Here is an 18,436-nt window from a genome sequence, read left to right as displayed (position 1 = left end):
TCCCCTCAGAGACACCAGATAGAACAACAATCCACGCAGAAAAGCACCTTCATAACAAATTGGTTTTTAAGGTTAAGTAAAGGGAATCTGGAGCTTTTGAATGACAGCCTAGATGGGAGGGGAGTCACTCTGGTCTCTGTAAAAGAAAGAGAAGCATCTTGGAGAAAAGATCCAATCCCTATCACATGGAATTAGGTTAAATTCTAAGAAAGACACATGGATGGAGGAATTCTATGGGGAACACACATTGTAGGAGAAGTGATGGGTAGTACACAGTGCAGATGGCAAAGGGAAATAACTCCAGGACTTTTGTAAAAACAAGGACTAAAGAGTTTGGGTGGTAGCTGGAAAAAAGATGTAAAGTAACAGGGCTTTTTTTTTTAATGGGTGATATTCCTGTGTATCTGTGTGCTGATTGAAGTATTCCAATAAAAAGGGAAAAATAAGCATGGATGAGCACTAAATGGAGGCGAAAAATCCTTAAGTAGGAGAGAGAAGATGAGACCTTGCACATAAAAAGAGGGTTTGTCCCTGGATGTTCATCCATTGTAACCAGACAGAAGGCAGATTCCATGTTTGCCAATACTGGTAGACTGATGGATTTGGGAGTGGAAAGATACAAACACGATCTTTTCCATTTTGTCAGTGAAATAAGGAGCCAACTTATCAGCTAAGGGTGAGGAGAAGGAAGGTGGCTTCAAGAGGTTTAAGAAGAGAAATAGTCACTTTAGAGAGTAAGAGAGTGAACAAACTAGAGAAATACGATAGAATTCTCAGGCAGAGCTGGAGGCCAGTGTAAAGTTTGTATTTACGAATTTAAAATGGGACCTGTTGGCCTGAGTGTGAGTTTCTCTATTTTTTCCAGCCAGATTCAGCTCCTCAAATGCAGGCATAAGGAAGGCAGATAGCGCCAGGGTTGAGTTCAGGCAGCAAACACTACCGAAGGAGAGAAGGGCAAGGGAGTTGAATATATGCAAAGGAATGACATCAATGATGCGTCGTGGAATTGTGGTGGATACAGAAAAAAGTTTTGGTGCTATGTAAACCCAGCATCAAGGATGCAAATCCAGTCCTATTGACCTGGAAGCCATGTTTACTTCTGTATGGCAGTGCTTCCCAAACTTGAGGATACACAAGAACTGTCTGGAAACTTTGTCATAAATGCAGAATTCTGGGCCATTCTTGACAATCTGGCTCACAACACTTGTTCTTTGAAGTAAACAAATAGGTAATAGTAACAGGGGGAGAGAGGTCTGTGGTCCATTCTATGAAAAATATTGTATTGCAGGTGTTTTACATGAAAGTGCTTGAGAGTAAGATTTATTTATTTATTTATTTATTTATTTATTTATTTAAGATGGAGTCTCACTTTGTCACCCAGGCTGGAATGCAATGGCATAATCTCAGCTCACTGCAACCTCTGCCTCCCAGGTTCAAGTGATTCTCCTGCCTCAGTCTCCCAAGTAGCTGGGATTACAGGCCTATATCACCATACCTGGTTAATTTTTATATTTTTAGTAGAGACAGGGTTTCACCATGTTGGCCAGGCTAGTCTCGAACTCCTGACCTCAAATGATCTGCCCGCTTCGGCCTCCCAAAGTGCTGAGATTACAGGCGTGAGCCACCTTGCCCAAACGAGAATAGGATTATGCACAGGAAAAGTGGGATACCCAGACAACTGTTTATACTGTCAATTTCAGAGCCAGAAAATGATAACGTTTCAAATATTTGCATTTCTTAACCAGATGACATAACTAAAAGTAAGCTACCATGAACAGTAACACTGCAATGGCTGAAGCAATAAATTCAGTAGCTTTATTTTTTAATTTCCATTAGGTTCCTTGGATGAGCAAGATACAAGTGTGACATTTTATGTTGAATCTGAAAATCACTTTAGCATGGCTTTACATCTGATGCATCAGTTTTCCAAAAAGCCAGAGAACTGTGTTCTGTTGGGGGAGAAAAACATAAACATTCTAAGAGAAACAATCATTTCTTAAATGTGTTAAATAGCTAAACCAAATCAAATACGTTTTACAAGTATATACAGTGCATGTAATTATGTGAATGAAACCATTTAGTGTGAGGTTTAAGTGATGGGAGAAAACATCAGGGAAATGATAAGACCCTCAATTTCCTTCTTCTTTTTTTAGATGGAGTCTTGCTTTGTCGCCCAGGCTGGAATGCAGTGGCGCGGTCTTGGCTCACTACACCCTCTGCCTCCCAGGTTTAAGCGATTCTCCTGTCTCAACCCCCTGAGTAGCTGGTATTACAGGCACATGCCACCGTGCCCAGCTAATCTTTGTATTTTTAGTAGAGACAGGGTTTCAGCATGTTGGCCAGACTGGTCTCGAACTCCTGACCTCAAGTGATTCTGCCCGCCTTGGCCTCCCAAAGTACTGGGATTACAGGCATGAGCCACCATGCCTGGCCAAGGCCCTCACTTCCAGAGATAAAATTAAAGGTTCTATATACAGTGAAGACTGCTCTACAATAGTCAATGTTAAAGGGAAAAAAAATGTATCAGTCCTTTATGGTACTGCATCTGTCTAAAGATCATAAGGGAGAAGATCCTGAAGAAATACATCAACAAAGCTATGACTTTTAAAAATTATTCTTTTCTAGTATTTTTTCTACTGATTTGTATTTAAGCTTATTGTATTTTGTCTTACTTTGTATTTAACATCTCACCAGGGCTCTGCTGCTTTTTGAACAACTGCAATTTATTCAGTGCATTTCTAACTATTTGTAATTAAAATTATGTTACTCCATGTCATGCTAATTTCTAATAATCAAAACAACCCCATGAAGTGGGTATTTTTAATCAGTTATCATTCCCTTCTCTCCCACTAGCTGGGTGCCTCTCAGACTCCTCTCTTCTTACCTTTGTCTGCTCCCTACTGTCCTCTCCCAGCTGCTAAAACAAGATTGTCAATGTTTCTGAAAGATTTCTAAACCTAGAGCCAATGACAGTTTCAGCCTCTGGCTGGTTCTTACTTCCTGGCATCAAAGACACGTAAACCCTAAATCCGAAACCTTGAAAGGCTAGCAGCTCTGAATGCTGGTCATTACACACTTCTCTATCTCACACAGACCTGGTACCATCTTCCTTAAAAAACGTTGATCTAATGGATACTTTCCAAACTCTGGGAATTGCTGGAGAAAGGGGGAAATGTTAGATCTTTAGACCAATTATCATTGTCATGAGTTGTTTTGTAACTTGGGGTGAGTTCTTTATAATGCGGGAGCAAGATAAGGTAGATATTTTTATTTTTCAATATTTGGTTCATTACTATTCAAGCTCAACTTGAAATTATACAAGATGGCATAATTCACCTCCACATTCATTGAATAAAACCAGAACCCTGAGTTTTACAGAAAAGAATTGGAAAAGAGGCTGGGCACATAGCTCATGCCTATAATCCCAGCACTTTGGGAGACTGAGGCAGGGGGGCTGCTTGAGCCCAAGGGTTCACAACCAGCCCTGGCAACATGGTGTAATCTCTTCTCTAATAAGAAAACAAAAAATAGCTGAGCATGGTGGCGCCTGCCTGTAATCCCCACTACTCGAAGGCCGAGGTGAAAGGATCACTAGAGCCCGGAAAGTCAAGGCTGCAGTGAGATGTGATGGAACCACTGCACTCCAGCCTGGGTGACTGAGTGAGACCCTGTCTCAAAAAAAAAAAAAAAAAAAAAAATGGAAGGGAAAATGCAAGTGGGCACACCATCTGCAGCTCACTGCTTCTTATCACTGTTTCTCCCTCTCACCCTTCTTTTTAAAAATCCAGTGGCCAAATTCATCTGGTGATTTTTTGTTTGTTTGTTTTTGTTTTTGTTTTGAGATGGAGTTTCGCTCTGTCACCCAGGCTGGAATGCAACGGCACGGTCTTGGTTCACTGCAACTGCTGCCTGCTGGGTGCAAGTGATTCTCCTGCCTCAGTCTCCCAAGTAGCTGGGATTACAGCCTCCTGAGTAGCTGGAATTACAGCTACCATACCCAACTAATTTTTGTATTTGTAGTAGAGACGGATTTCACCGTGTTGGCCAGGCTGTTCTTGAACTCCTAACCTCAGGTGATCTGCCCACCTTGGCCTCCCAAAGTGCTGAGATTACAGACATGAGTCATCACATCTGGTCTCATCTGTTTTTTAACAATCGTTATATAGCAATGGCTCTGATTATGATGAGCAGTAAGTGGGCGTCCTAGCTAAACATTCCAGTGTAGACTTACCCTTGAAGCATGTGGGGACTTCAATAGTGCCGTCTATACACTGAGCATCCTCTGTATAGCTACACTTCTTTTCCTTATTTTTGCAGAAGAAAGAAACTTTATCACCATGCAGCATTCCATTCTTAAATTTTTCCTGAATCTTTACTCTCTCCCCTTGGTACACCACAGTGGCTTTTTTCACAGGTACTTTACAAGATGCTGAAAGAGAATATTTGTAATCAGGACTTAAGAGTTCAGGAAATCTTTCTAAAATAATAGCATTTGAAACAGTAGATGAGTACTCCTACATAAATTGGTCAAGACAAGAAAATTCCAAGAATGTACATAGTGAGTGATACTGTTTTGATTGCTAATTGAAGTTCTCTGTCAACAGAACTATTATTCATAGCTTCCAAAATGGTCTTCTTTTTCCCTTCAGTAGCCACAGAAGAAGGTCAGACAGAAGCATCAGAGCCTCTGTTTCAGTGAAAAAAAAAAAAACTTCTAACAGATGTTGACATTTCATGTCAGCCTACACTGCCCTCTCAGATCGCATTCATTAAGCTGGTGAATCTATCTGCCAGTCACTGTTAGTGTCGGCCGATAACAGCTCATAAATACTCTGAAAATTTGCCTTCAGCCATAGGGAAGCCACGTCTCCCAGGAGGTTATGTAAACCACCCCCAGAGTCAGGAAAGGGAGCCACTCAAAGCCAATGGCTGATGAGGGAATAGAAAAAGCAGGTCCCCTTGGCCGTCAGTGGGATTAACTCAAGGGTGGAATTCACACTCCAGAGCTCCCAGTGGGATCGAACTGAACCTCATTCTAGCAGAGACCACAATTCTCCCAGGCTCAGCAGCATTAGCGTCACCTGGGAACTGGGCATAAATGCAAATTGTCAGGTCCCATCCCAGATCTACCAAATCTGAAATTCCGAAAGTGGAGCTCAAAAATCCTGTGTTAAAACAAGCCTTCCAGATGTTGCTGATGCACAGTGAAGTTTGAGAACTGGTGCCTTACCCTCTCAAAGCTACCTCTCTCTTTCTTCTCCGGAGACACCCACTAAATCAGCTGTATTCGAATCCCTGTCTCAGGCTCTGCTTCTAGGGAACTGTAACCTGAGATGCTATTTGTCGTCTTGCCTGCTGCCCCAGAGTTCCTCTTTCTGCTTAAACTGTCCAGCCCATAGCGACCTGAGCAGAGTTCTAATGCTAGGCTGTTGCTTTGCTTAAGCATGACACTGACGGGATCAAGGGTAAACACCTAACTCAAAAGGAACCAGCTTCTCAGGGAACAGCTGCAAGTTGGTGATGACTCCTTTAGCTGAGAGGGCTGGTGTATATCAAGCCATGTTCAAGATGAATAAGCAGAGAGACAGAGATGGGAGAGGCCCTTGAGATATGGACAAAGTAGGACTAGTTCCTGCCTTTCAGTTCCAGTCCTCAGGAGTACCAGTTATATTTCATCATCTTCAATGCCCACATGATCAACTGCCTGTTGCCTCCTTATAATATCTCCAGTTTCCTTGAACTCACTCGGATGTGGGTTGGTTTTTGCAATGAGAAGAGCCTTGGCTAGACAGACCACCATGCTGGGCGTGATGGCTCATGCTGTAATCACTCAAACCCGGGACGTGAAGGGTGTAGTCAGCTGAGATTGCACCATTACACTCCAGCCTGGGCAACAGAGTGAGACTCCATCCCAAAAAAAAAAAAAAAAAAAAAAAAAATTCCATGTGTTTACAATAATACTAAAAAATGGTGGACAGAAGGCAAGACCTTCTCTATAGAGGCCAAGGCAGGTGATCACCTGAGGGCAGGAGTTCTAAACCAGCCTGGCCAACATGGCCAAATCCCATCTCCATTAAAAATATATTAGCTGGGCATGGCGGTGGGTCCCTGTAATCCAGCTACTCGGGAGGTTGAGGCATGAGAAATGCTTGAACCAGGGAGGCAGAGGTTACAGTGAGCCAAGATCATGCCAGTGCTCTCCAGCCCGGGTGACAGAGCAAGACTCCATATCAAAAAAATAATAAATAAATAAATAACGGTGCTCAGAGGCAAAGACTTAGAAGCAAATTTTAAAAGCCCACAGATTTCCCACCATATCATCAGTGCTTCCAAAGGTTCTGTTTATTTCATACTGTTTAAAGTCAAGCATGCTTCCTAAGCATGAGGCTTTCCCATGCACGTATGAGTCCTGAAGTCATATGCCAGGAGTTTCCTACCAAGAATGAGCAGCAAGTGGAAAAGTGTTGGAACAAGAAAATAGCAAGTAAAGCTGATTCATTATATACATTAAGAGATCTTCTAGGAATTCGCCTATATTTCCATACCTTTACAACTTGGCATGGCAGACCAGTTTCCCAGTTGGGTACATTCTACTTCTTCCGGGCCATCCAGGGAATATCCGTCGTGGCAGCCAAATGTGGCTTTATCCTTGTAATAAAGTGCTAGTTTTGCAGGATAGTTCACAAATCCATTGTCTGGCCTTGATGGGAATGGGCATTTTACTTCTAAAACATTTATTCAGTAAGACATATTAGTAATAAATAGTAGTGCTGCTATCCAATTGTCATGAAATAGTTACATTCTTGTCTCTATCACACCACTGAGTCACTACATGTTCCTGTAACTGGAATGCAATTTATAGGTACCTTGTGCTTAATTCTGTCTCCACTTCTCTTGTATTCGTGGTACCTTGGATATTAAAAAAAACAACAACCGTACTTTGAAAGTAAATTAATGAGACTTCACGAAGTTCTCTGGGTTTTCACATATAATCATAAGGTATTATTTATTGCACAGTCTATGATGGTGGGTTTGAAAGAAGAAAAGCAAAGTCTATTTCTTTCAATCAACAAACCGTAAAATTAAAATGCAAAGACTGAACCCCCTCACCCCATACACACTTAGCACACCATTATTTGGCTTTAAAATAGTAAATCTTACTGTTATTCAATTCAGGCTATGAAAGAAGCCAGCATGAAATATGTCAGAGAAAAATGGTGCTGCTTCCTGGACTCCTTCAGATCCTCAACAGTAGAGCCCCAAACCCACGTCCTTATGAACTGCAGTGCAAGAAAGAAAGGCTGGAGCCAGGAGCACAATATTCTCAGTGGCAGTTTAAGGAGGGTGATTTAGAGTATAAACTCCAGAGTCAGATTGCTTGGCTCAATTTTGGTTCTGCCACACATTAAATAAAAGAAGAATTCATGTGGCCAGATGCAGTGGCTCACCCCTGTAATCCCAGCACTCTGGGAGATTGACGCGGATGGATTACTTGAGCTCAGGAGGTCAAGACCTGGCTGACCATCATGGTGAAACCCCATCTCTACTAATAAAAATTAGCTGGGTGTGGTGCCATGTGACTATAATCCCAGCCCGGGAGGCTGAGGCAGGAATATCACTCGAACCCAGGAGCTGAAGGTTGCAGTGAGCTGAGATTATGCCATTACACTCCAGCCTGGGAAACAGAGTGACACTCCCTCTCAAAAAAAAATCCATGTGTCTGTAGTAATACTAAAAAATGGTGGATGGAGGGAGAGCTTGCCTCTATAGAGGAAAGCCAGTGAATAAATGTAGAAGGAACAATAGAATTAGAAAGTCACCATTTTCAGCCACCAATGCCATAACTGATAGATTCAAAGATCATTATCGGATTCTGCAATGACTGCCTGACAGTGGATATTCCATGGTTTTGAAGTATCACCCACAGGTTGCTTCCTAATTCCAAGGAAAAAGCAGTGCCTTTACCAAAAGGTGATCTAGCATACCTCACCTAAGGATCAAACTAAGCATGACCAGTGATGAAACTGCTGACATTGTGTGCCTTCTGATGTGACAATGTATTCTTAACAATAATATTTACCATAAATCTAATCAAGAGTAAATATCTAATCACATTCAGATTATGGAACATTCTACAAGACAACTAGCCTGTACTCTTCAAAATTGTCAATGAAAGACAACAAAAGAGGCAGGGGCTTATTATTAATTATAGGAGACTAGGCTCACGCCTGTAATCCCAGCACTTTGGGAGGCTGAGGAAGGCATATCATTTGAGTTCAGGAGTTTGAGACCAGCCTGGCCAACATGGTGAAATTCCATCTCTACTAAAAATACAAAGATTAGCTGGGAATGGTGGCAGGTACCTTTAATCCCAGCTACTCGGGAGGCTGAGACAGAAGAATCAGTTGAACCCAGGAGGTGGAGGTTGCAATGAGCCAAGATGGTGCCATTGCACACCAGCCTGGGCAACAAGAGCAAAACTCCTTCTCAAAATAAAGGGGGGAAAAAGGATCTGTTTATGGAGAAACAGAGAGAAAAATGTCACAACATATTGACAGTTGATTGATATATCGAGGTGAAACATTGAAAAAACAAAGGGAACCTACTGCTTAGGACTTTGCAGAATTAAGTCAGATGACACAAAGCAGGAGACCAGTGCCTGGCCCATAGCTGAATGCCCAGGAAGGTGCAAGTTACTATGTTATCGGTAGCTCCCCCATGCCGAAAATCACTCTGTTTCGAATCATTCACTGGATATCTGTAATATCTACTACTGGAGACATTAATATTCATTATAATAACTCTTGGCCAGGAGTAGTGGCTCATACCTGTAATCCCAGCATTTTGGGAGGCCAAGGTGGATGGATCACTTGAGGTCAGGAGTTCAAGACCAGCCTGATATTATGGTGAAACCTTGTCTCTACTAAAAATACAAAAATTAGCCAGGCATGGTGATGGGTACCTGTCATCCCAGCTATTCAGGAGGCTGAGGCATGAGAATCACTTGAACCCGGGAGGCAGAGGTTGCAGTGAGCCAAAATTGCCCACTGTACTCCAGCCTGGGTGACAGAGCAAGACTCTATCAAAAACAAAAACAAAAACAAAAACAAAACTCTTGGTGCACAAGGCAAACTTTATAATTTGTCTGTTATGAGGCTGACAAACTTAAAGATAGTAATGACGGATCAAGTTATAGGATAAATCATTTTCATAATTCCTTAAAAATCAAATATTTCTGTGATTCTTAAACTTGGGTAAAGATTTTAAAAACGTATGACAATCACACTGCAACCCAGGCTTTACCTTCATCTCCTAGGACTCTCCAATTTAACCCAGGAACTTCACCCAGAAGAGAACTTCACCAGCCTCACTGAAATATTCAGCTTTCCATCCTGCCCTTCATGCCTCCCTGTCTGCACATGCCGTACCCCCATGTGGTATGCCTTCTCTTCATTCTCTACTCCTCCTCCAAGGCCCATTTCAAGGATCACCACCTACGGGAAGCTGTCCCAGGCAACTCCAGATAGTTCATTGCCTTATTTGTAATTCCCTTGGGTCAGAAGCCAGATCTCACTCATCTGGAATCTCCAGTGCCCAGCACACTGCCTGGCACATAGTAGATGCTCAGTAAACAACTGTTGAAGGAGTTCAATGGAAACACTCCATGATAGTTGAAATTTTCAATACCTTTCAAAAATGAGATCCTGCCCTATCATATGTATTTTGTCTTATTGCACGTACCCCTGCATTCTGGTAATTTAGTCCAATTTCCATGCATTGTGCAGGTAATTGTGTCATTTCCAAACATCGCATGTTGTGGCAAACACTCAAAAACTGCTGTGTCCTGATAGAGGGAGTTGTTTCCAGCTGATGGCTTATAAACACGAAGTGTTGCAAATGTTGGTATGGATGGTGGAGGGCAGGTGACGGCTGGAAAAAGAAAGAACTATCATTTCTATGAAAATAGTTAAGACTATTAAATATACTCTTTACAGAAATTAAAAAAAAAAAAACCCTAAGGATAAACCTGAGAAAATCCAAACTGATCAAACTACTGGGGTAAAAATTGTCGCTTGTGGATGCCTGTTAGGGAAATATGACCCGCAGGGGACAGTGGCCCACGCCTATAATCCCAGCACTTGGGGAGGCTGAGGCGGGCAGATCACTTGAGGTCAGGAGTTTCAGACCAGCGTGGACAACATGGAGATACCCCATCTCTACCAAAAATACAAAAATGAGCCAGGCATGGAGGTGTGTGCCTGTGGTCCCAGCTACTCGAGAGGCTGAGGCAGGAGAATCGCTTCAACCTGGGAGGAGGAGGTTGCAGTGCGCTAAAATTGTGCCACTGCACTCCAGCCTGGGCAATAGAGTGAGTCTCTGTCTCAGGGGAAAAAAAAAAAAAAAAAAGGAAGAAAGGAAAGAAAGGAAGGAAGAAAGGAAGAAAGAAAGAAGGAAGGAAGGAATAAAGAAAGGAAGGAAGGGAGGGAGGGAGGGAGGAAGGAAGGAAAGAAGAAAGAAAGAAAAGAAAGAAAAAAGAAAAGAAAATATGACCCTCAAATCAGAAATCCGCACCAGTCAAAACACCAAAAAATTAAGTAAATTTAAGTCTTAGCACGAATAATTTACCTTTTGCAACAACACAATGGTTAGGTTTTCAAAAATCTTTGATTCGAACGCTACTTTGGAAGATACTTCTAGAAGGCAGAATTGATCCCTCAGTGCTGACGGATCATCCTAAAATAATGGCTGGTGACAGCGACTTGGTACATAGTTGTTTGGAAATGAGTTCCATTACCTGTTCAGTCTGTTTCTCTAGACTACGTTCCTGCTTTTGGACTCTTGGTATGGAAGGAGCTTACCCAAGTAGCTTCAGGAACCCAGAGAGAGAGCAGTGGCTTGTCACCCTGACCTGAGTAATATGGAGCTTCAACAACTTCAGGGAAAGTTACACTAGTGTAATAGAAGATGGTGCTGACCAAAATGTGATTTACCTTGAACTCTCTTGATCCCTGCTGATCAAAGTGTGGTCCAAGGGCTAGCAGCATGTGTATTGCCTGGGAGCTTGCCGGGATGCAGAAGGTCAGACCCCACCACAGGCGCCTGAGTCAGAATCTACGTTTTAACAAGATGCCCAGGAGACTCATATGTCCATTCAAGTATGAGAAATGCTCATCTAAATTAGATTGAAGCTAAAGTAGTCTTTCTATTTATAACCCTTTTGAAAAGTGAATTTATGGCTAGGCACCGTGGCTCACACCTGTAATCCCAGAGCTCTTAGAGGCAGAGGCAGGAAGACTGCTTGAAACCAAGAGTTCGAGACCAGTCTGGGTCACAGAGCAAGACCCTGTTTCTACAAAAATTTTTTTAAAGTTAGCCAGATGTGGGTGCACATCTGTAGTCTCAGCTGCCCAAGAAGCTGAGACAGGAGGGATCGCTTGAACCTGGGAGGAGGAGATTGTAGTGAGCTGTGATCATGCCACTGCACTCCAGCCTGGGCAACAGAGCAAGACCCTGTCTCTAAATAAAGAAGCAAATTTACATAATTAGTATAAATCTGTTTTAAATGAAAACTATAGGAACCACAGTGATTCCTACTGCTGAGTGAAAATTTTTACTTCATATCCCTTAAAAGCTTTTATTTTTGCTTGTTCGGTTTTTCTTAAACTAATATTTATTTGAAATTGCTTTACTTTTCACTTGCTTTTACTAAGGACAGACCTCATTGAAATGTTGAAGAACTATAACTAGTATTATAACGCCTTGACCTCTTGGTCAAAGATGTATAAACTGGCTGGGCGTGGTGGCTCAGGCCTGTAAATCCCAGCACTTTGGGAGGCCAAGGCGAGCAGATCACAAGGTCAAGAGATCGAGACCATCCTGGCCAACATGGTGAAACCCCGTCTCTACTAAAAATACAAAATTATCTGGGCGTAGTGGCACGTGCCTGTGGTCCCAGCTACTTGGGAGGCTAAGGCAGATGAATCGCTTGAACCCAGGAGGTGGAAGTTGCAGTGAGCCAAGATTGCGCCACTGCATTCCAGCCTGGCAACAGAGCAAGACTCCATCTCAAAAAAATAAATTTAAAAAAAAAGATGTGTAAATTACAAGTTGGGGAACATTAGAATGTCCTTCCCTACATAAAGAATGCCCAGAGATGACTCCGACAGCGTGGCTGAGAATCATCTGAAAAAACATCAGTGTTTTTTGGAGAAAGGCCAATCAGCTCCTAGGATGCAAGCCCCTTTGATGGGCTCTTAGCTTACTGTGAGGGTGACTTTCCTCCCCGTCACTAGGCTAACTCTCTGAAGGTAGAGCTGTCTCCTTTGGCCTTGCAGCCTCAATGCTAACAACAGAATCCAGCATACAGCACATCCTCAATTCATGGTTTTTTTCTGTTGTTGTTTGTTTTTTGTTTTGTTTTGTTTTTGTTTTTGTTTTTGTTTTTGTTTGAGGCAGTGTTTAGCTCTTGCTCCCCAGACTGGAGTGCAATGGTGCAATCTCGGCTCACCACAACCTCTGCCTCCTGGGTTCAAGCAATTCTCCTGCCTCAGCCTCCCGAGTAGCTGGGATTACAGGCATGCACCACCATGACTGGCTAATTTTTCATTTTTTTTTTTTTAGTAGAGACAGGCTTCACCATATTGGCCAGGCTGGTCTCGAACTCCTGACCTCGTGATCCACTTGCCTTGGGGTCCCAAAGTGCTGAGATTACAGGCATGAGCCACCACACCTGGCCTTCATGTTTATTGAATAACTGAATGAATAAATGAATGAAGTTCCAGAGTGGGAGGAAGATGTTTATTTGATCTCACTGTTTGCAGAAGTTCCCCTAGTTAAGTGGTGACAGTCCCTAATAGACCACAGCCACACATATCAAAGCCCCTTCCAAAGCACCATGAGAGCATTGGCCAATGACTATCTTAGAAAGAGTCATGACCACCAGGTGGAGAATACAGAATATGTCTGTAAGTCAAATGCCTCCCTCCTGTCATTCCAAAGTGGTTGTTTCATCTTCTAGGCCAAGAGATCAGGATGAACATCCCCCACAAGAGTGACCATTCATCTCACTGAGCAGGGACTGAAGAGTTTCCAGATGTGAGACATCCAGTGCTAAAACCAGGAAAGTTCCGGGCAAACCAGCTAATTACCTCCCCCAGACTTACGAGCACAGACAGGAAGCTCTGGACTCCATTTTCCTTCCTCAGTGCACTTAGCAGAACTAGTGCCATTCAGATAAAACCTGCAAAAGGAAGATTCAACCTATCAAGGAGTAAAATACTCCATCACTAACATCTCAAATCTCTTCCCCATTGAGCATTGCTTTATATTCATGCTATTGACTTCCTTTCCATCTTACAATGCTGTCTTCCTGAGGATCTCAGCACTCATCCATGGCTCATGGAGTCTCCCAGCCAAAGATGCAGGTGAATCACTGCAGGGTTCCACAGCTGCTAAGTGGAGAAGCCAAACCCCTAAGTCCCTTATCTTTAAAGAGTTGGCCAAGATTACTGCTTCTTACATCAAGCAAAGAACCATCTCTTTTTCAGGATGACGGAAGTGAATCACACTGAGTAATCTCCACTACTCATTTCCTTAGAGCCTACTGACACCGATGTATAAAAACAATGTAGTCTATTTCCAATGAAAACATAACATTCTGACTGGGTACTTTGGGTCATGCCTGTAATCCCAGCACTTTGGGAGGCTGAATCACTTAAGCCCAAAAGTTTGAGCCTGGGCAATGTGGCAAAGCCCCATCTTCTACAAAAAAAATCACCAGGGCATGGTGGTGCGGGCCTATAGTCCCAGCTACTTGTGAGGTAGAGGTGGGAGGAAGGATTCAAAAGGATTCAACAACCCAGGAGGTCGAGGCTGCAGTGAGCCATGATCGTGCCACTGCACTCTAGAGCTTGAGTGACAGAGCAAGATCAAACAAACAAACAAACAAACAAAGAAGGAAGGAAGGAGAGAGAAAGAAAGAAGAAAGAGAAAGAAAGAAAAAGAAGGAAGAGAAAGAGAGAAAAAGGTAGAGAAAGAAAGAAAGAAAAAGAAAGAAAGGAAGGAAGGAAGGAAGGAAGAAAGAAAGAAAGAAAAAGAAAGAAAGAAAGAAAGAAAGAAAGAGAAAGAAAGAAAAAGGAAGAAAGAAAAGAGCGAGTGAGCAGGATGTGTTGGCTCACACCTGTAATCCCAGCACTTTGGGAAGCCAAGGTGGATGGATCACAAGGTCAGAGTTCAAGACTAGCCTGGCCAAGATGGAGAAACCCTTTCTCTACTAAAAATACAAAAATTAGCCGGGTGTGGTGGCAGGAGCCTGTAATCCCAGCTACTTGGGAGGCTGAGGCAGGAGTTGCAATGAGCCAAGATTGCGCCACTGCATTCCAGCCTGGGTGACAGAGCAAAAGGCAAGAAAGAAAAAGAAGAAAATGTAACATTTTTGTCTTTGAAGCCAATTTTTTAAGGTCATTTGTTTTCAGACCCATTGGTAAATTTGTGTTTCAGATGAAAGGTGTATATTTCTCTCTCACATGTAGTATTTCTTAACCTCCAATCCCAGTAGAAACTTACCCTAATGGATAGCCAATGTGCTCTCAGTAATGTCACAGGGGTGCCTTTGCTCCCTGTGGGCCTGGGCCCACCAGGAGTGATTGCTTCCTGGGGATGTGGCCCTGCACCACGTTCCCCATCATCACATTCCCAACCTTCACCTTAGAATTCTCTTCTAGAGACTACCAGGTTCATCAATCAAATTAGCTTAATACCTAAAGCCCAAGTCTTATTCCTGAAGTATTTTAACCCTATGCCAAGATTTGGCCCTCCAAATCATTTCAATGTACCTCCTCTGATAGGTAATTAATCAGAAGCAGAAAAATTAGATAAAGTGTTGGGTTCGTATTTCATTAGTTGTTATATTCTCCAATCTTTATCCCACCCTCAATACTACTGTAGTGTATAGTAAAAGCAGGACTAAAATTGATTTGCATCTGGCAAGTCCAATCTAAAGGTTGAAAACAAAATATGGACCAGTCCTGATGTTTAGCTTAAGGATACAGAAATATGCTCTGTCTGTTAACTGCTCAGTCCCAGGAAAGTTCTTACCCAGTATTACAAGAAAAACTGATTGTGTTGGGATATTCAAAAGTTGTATATCGTACTGCTCCATTTTCTAAGATTCCAGCAAAAGGACATACTCTGGCTGTGATATAAAGATAAAAGAAAGTTACTTTAAAAAAAAAAAAAAAGATAAACATGTAAATTTCTATTTATATAATTTTTCATTAAATAAAACGTATAAATTCATTTTCATCCTTTGGTTCAGTAACTTTACTGGTAACTATTCTGAGAAAGGAATTCAAAATGAGACAAGTAACATATGTACCAAAGCATTCATTACACTGTTTCTCCTAATAACGAAATTTGAACAGGCTGGGCGCAGTGGCTCACACCTGTAATCCCAGCACTTTGGAGGCCGAGGTGGGCGGATCACTTGAGGGTTAGGAGTTTGAGACCACTCTGGCCAAGATGGTGAAACCCCTTCTCTACTAAAAACACAAAAATTAGCCAGGCATGATAGTGCATACCTGTAATCCCAGCTACTCAGGAGGCTGAGGCAGGAGAATAGTTTGAACCCAGGAGGCAGAGGTTGCAGTGAGCCAAGGTCACACCACTGCACTCCAGCCTGGGCAACAGAGTGAGACTCCATCTCCAAAAAAAAAAAAAAAAAATGAGACAGTCTAAGTGTTCACTATCAGGGTACAGTTTTAATTACTCATGGCAAATCAACAGTTGAACTGTTATGTAGCCAATAAAATACGAATTGTGAAGTTTGTGGAGATACAATTTTTATGCTGATGAAAATAGAAAAATGCAAAATTATACCTACTCTCTGCAATAATACAAATGTATATGCACGAAAAATAAAAAAATTAAATTGTTAGTGTTCAAAAGTTATAGCTGATTTTTTTTTTTTTTTTCTTGAGAGGGAGTCTCATTCTGTCACCCAGGCTGAAGTGCAGTGGTGCAATCTCGGCTCACTACAACTTTCACCTCCTGGGTTCAAGTGATTCCCCTGCCTCAGCCTCCTGAGCAGCTGAGACTACAGGTGCAAGCCACTATGCCCAGCTAATTTTTGTATTTTTAGTAGAGACGGGGTTTGACCATGTTGGCCAGGCCAGTCTTGAAGTCCTGACCTTAGGTGATCTACCCACCTCAGCCTCCCAAAATGCTGGGATTATAGGCAAGAGCCACCGCACATGGCCCTGATTTAAAGAAAAATTTTCCCTAATGATGTTAAAGTGGCTTTTTATTAAAAATTATGTTTAGACTCTTTAAATAAAAAGCATAGTAAAATCAACTTGCATGAACATGCATGATTTTGACAAAGGTCATGTTTATATAACCAAAATAACCAGAGCCCAGACAGGTCCATATGCCTATTTTTACTGCTTCACGTTTATGAATAATTGAATTTACTGTGAATTCAATCTGGTTGATTGCATGATTGACTGCAAAGAATACTGCTAGCATGATATCACAGAACTGTGTTCTAAGAAATAAATAAAAGCAACCATTTACAATAAAGCTATAGTGAGATTGATATAATTTACATTATATTATTTAATATACTTTCTTGTATTTTATCATAATTTATATCATATACATAATGTAGATGAAATTTGTATTCATTTCAGTAACTATTAAGTCTGCTTTCATTTTCAGACAAAGTCCAAAGATATGCTGATTCTTCCAGTTTTGTTTTTGACATTTCAAAGTCTCTCCACCATTCTTTTAACTTCTGTAGTGTTTCTTTCTCCTTTTGTCATGCCAGGTCTCGTTTTTAAACCTGCCCTAGTTCCAGGCAAGGATCTTCCCCTCTTCTATCAATAGCAGCTATTACCCTCACTCTCTTTGGACATAGAGAACCCCCCAAGACCATCTCATTTTTCTCCAACCTGCCTTTCTGCAGTGTCTACTGGCCCTCTGCACTCTGAGCATGCAAAGTAACTTACTGCCCCAAAATATCCAGAATCCAAATGAGGGGAGAGAATGTGAGAGAAGGTGCTGACTTACGTGTACATTTCAGAGTATTAATGGGCCACCTTCCTGTGAGAGGGCAGGTAAAGCGTCTCATCCCTCCCCGGGACAGGTAGCCCGGCTTGCAGGAATACACAATCTCCTCTCCTGGCTCATAGGTTGTTTTTAATGGGACCACTGTGGAAAATGGTAAATCATCTGGCTTGGGACAAGCTGAAAGAGAGCACAAAGCAGATGGGTAACCAACCTATTTGCATTTTAAAGTTCAGCTAAGCCCACAAATGAAAAATGTGTGTACTGTTACCAATTATAAGTATACCAAGTTCCATGCCAAATACCTCATATACAATATCTCATCTAATCTCCTCAACAACCATTTGAAGGAGGTACTGTAATTATCCCCATTTTACAGGTAAGTATGTTGAGGCTTAAATTGGTTACATATCTTACAGAGGAGCTTTACATGTAACAATATTAAAGAATCAGTATCAATCCAGTTTCTCCAGCATCCACTCCAAAGAGCATTTAGTTATCATTATTGTTTATTTATTTGAGATGGAGTTTTGCTCTTGTTGCTCAGGCTGGAGTGAGGATCTTGGCTCGCTGCAACCTCCACCTGCTGGGTTCAAACAATTCTCCTGCCTCAGCCTCCTGAGTAGCTGGGATTACAGGTGCCCATCATGATGCCTGGTTAATTTTTGGATTTTTAGTAGAGATGGGGTTTCACCATGTTGGCCAGGCTGGTCTTGAACACCTGATCTCAGGTGATTCCCCCATCTTGGCCTACCAAAGTGCTGAGATTACAGGCGTGAGCCATGAAACTCAGCCTAGTTATCATTACTGATCCCTGACATATACTAGGGGGTTGGACATACTTATTTTTTCAACAGCAAAAAGTACTTACTCCGTCCTGCAATAGCAACATGGCAGAGAAAACTCGAGAACAAGATGAGCACTGGAGAAATCATTGTGGATGACTCACTGGCACTCCCAAAGTGGTTTTCTTCTGCTGAGAAAACAGGCAAATATAAAAGTGTTTAAACATTAATCATTTTCTGGTGTACTTTTATCTTTGTAAATAAAAGGAAGATAAAGTATCATTATTTGAATGGAACTCTGAGACCCACATTCTTTAATCATTTACTCTCCACTGTGTGGCTCTGTTATGAAATCTTTGGGAGATGGTTTCTGTCTCCATAACGTTTTTGTTAATGGCACAAAACAGTTGGTTACTGCTTTTGACAGAAACTTGGTGTTTCCTGGGTTGCCTGGACTTCTCATTCTCCATCTTTTGTTTTGTGTATGTTGTAGATGGAACGCCAAAAGATCGAAGCTCTTGTTTCACCCACAGCCTTGGCGTATAAACTTGGGACAAACACTCTCTTTTCTCGTCTCCACCTCTCTA

General features: G+C 42.0%; 1 protein-coding gene across 1 annotated transcript; it reads right to left on the bottom strand.

Annotated features, from left to right (window-relative positions):
• Positions 1-1,793: 1,793 nt before the first annotated feature.
• Positions 1,794-18,040, bottom strand: APOH (apolipoprotein H). The gene is made up of 8 exons (XM_003931805.4): positions 17,936-18,040; positions 17,068-17,244; positions 15,097-15,193; positions 13,164-13,240; positions 9,742-9,930; positions 6,546-6,725; positions 4,232-4,429; positions 1,794-1,949 (listed from the first exon to the last, which is right to left on the bottom strand). The coding sequence occupies exons 1-8, from the start codon at positions 17,997-17,999 to the stop codon at positions 1,894-1,896; spliced, it is 1,038 nt and encodes a 345-aa protein (XP_003931854.2). The 5' UTR covers positions 18,000-18,040; the 3' UTR covers positions 1,794-1,893.
• Between the last annotated feature and the right edge of the window lie 396 nt (positions 18,041-18,436).

This window comes from Saimiri boliviensis, chromosome 17, assembly GCF_048565385.1.
Source record: "Saimiri boliviensis isolate mSaiBol1 chromosome 17, mSaiBol1.pri, whole genome shotgun sequence".
Classification (NCBI taxonomy): Eukaryota; Metazoa; Chordata; class Mammalia; order Primates; family Cebidae; genus Saimiri; species Saimiri boliviensis.
The sequence above is the reverse complement of the archived record's forward strand: the minus strand, read 5'-3'. Positions and strand labels throughout refer to the sequence as shown.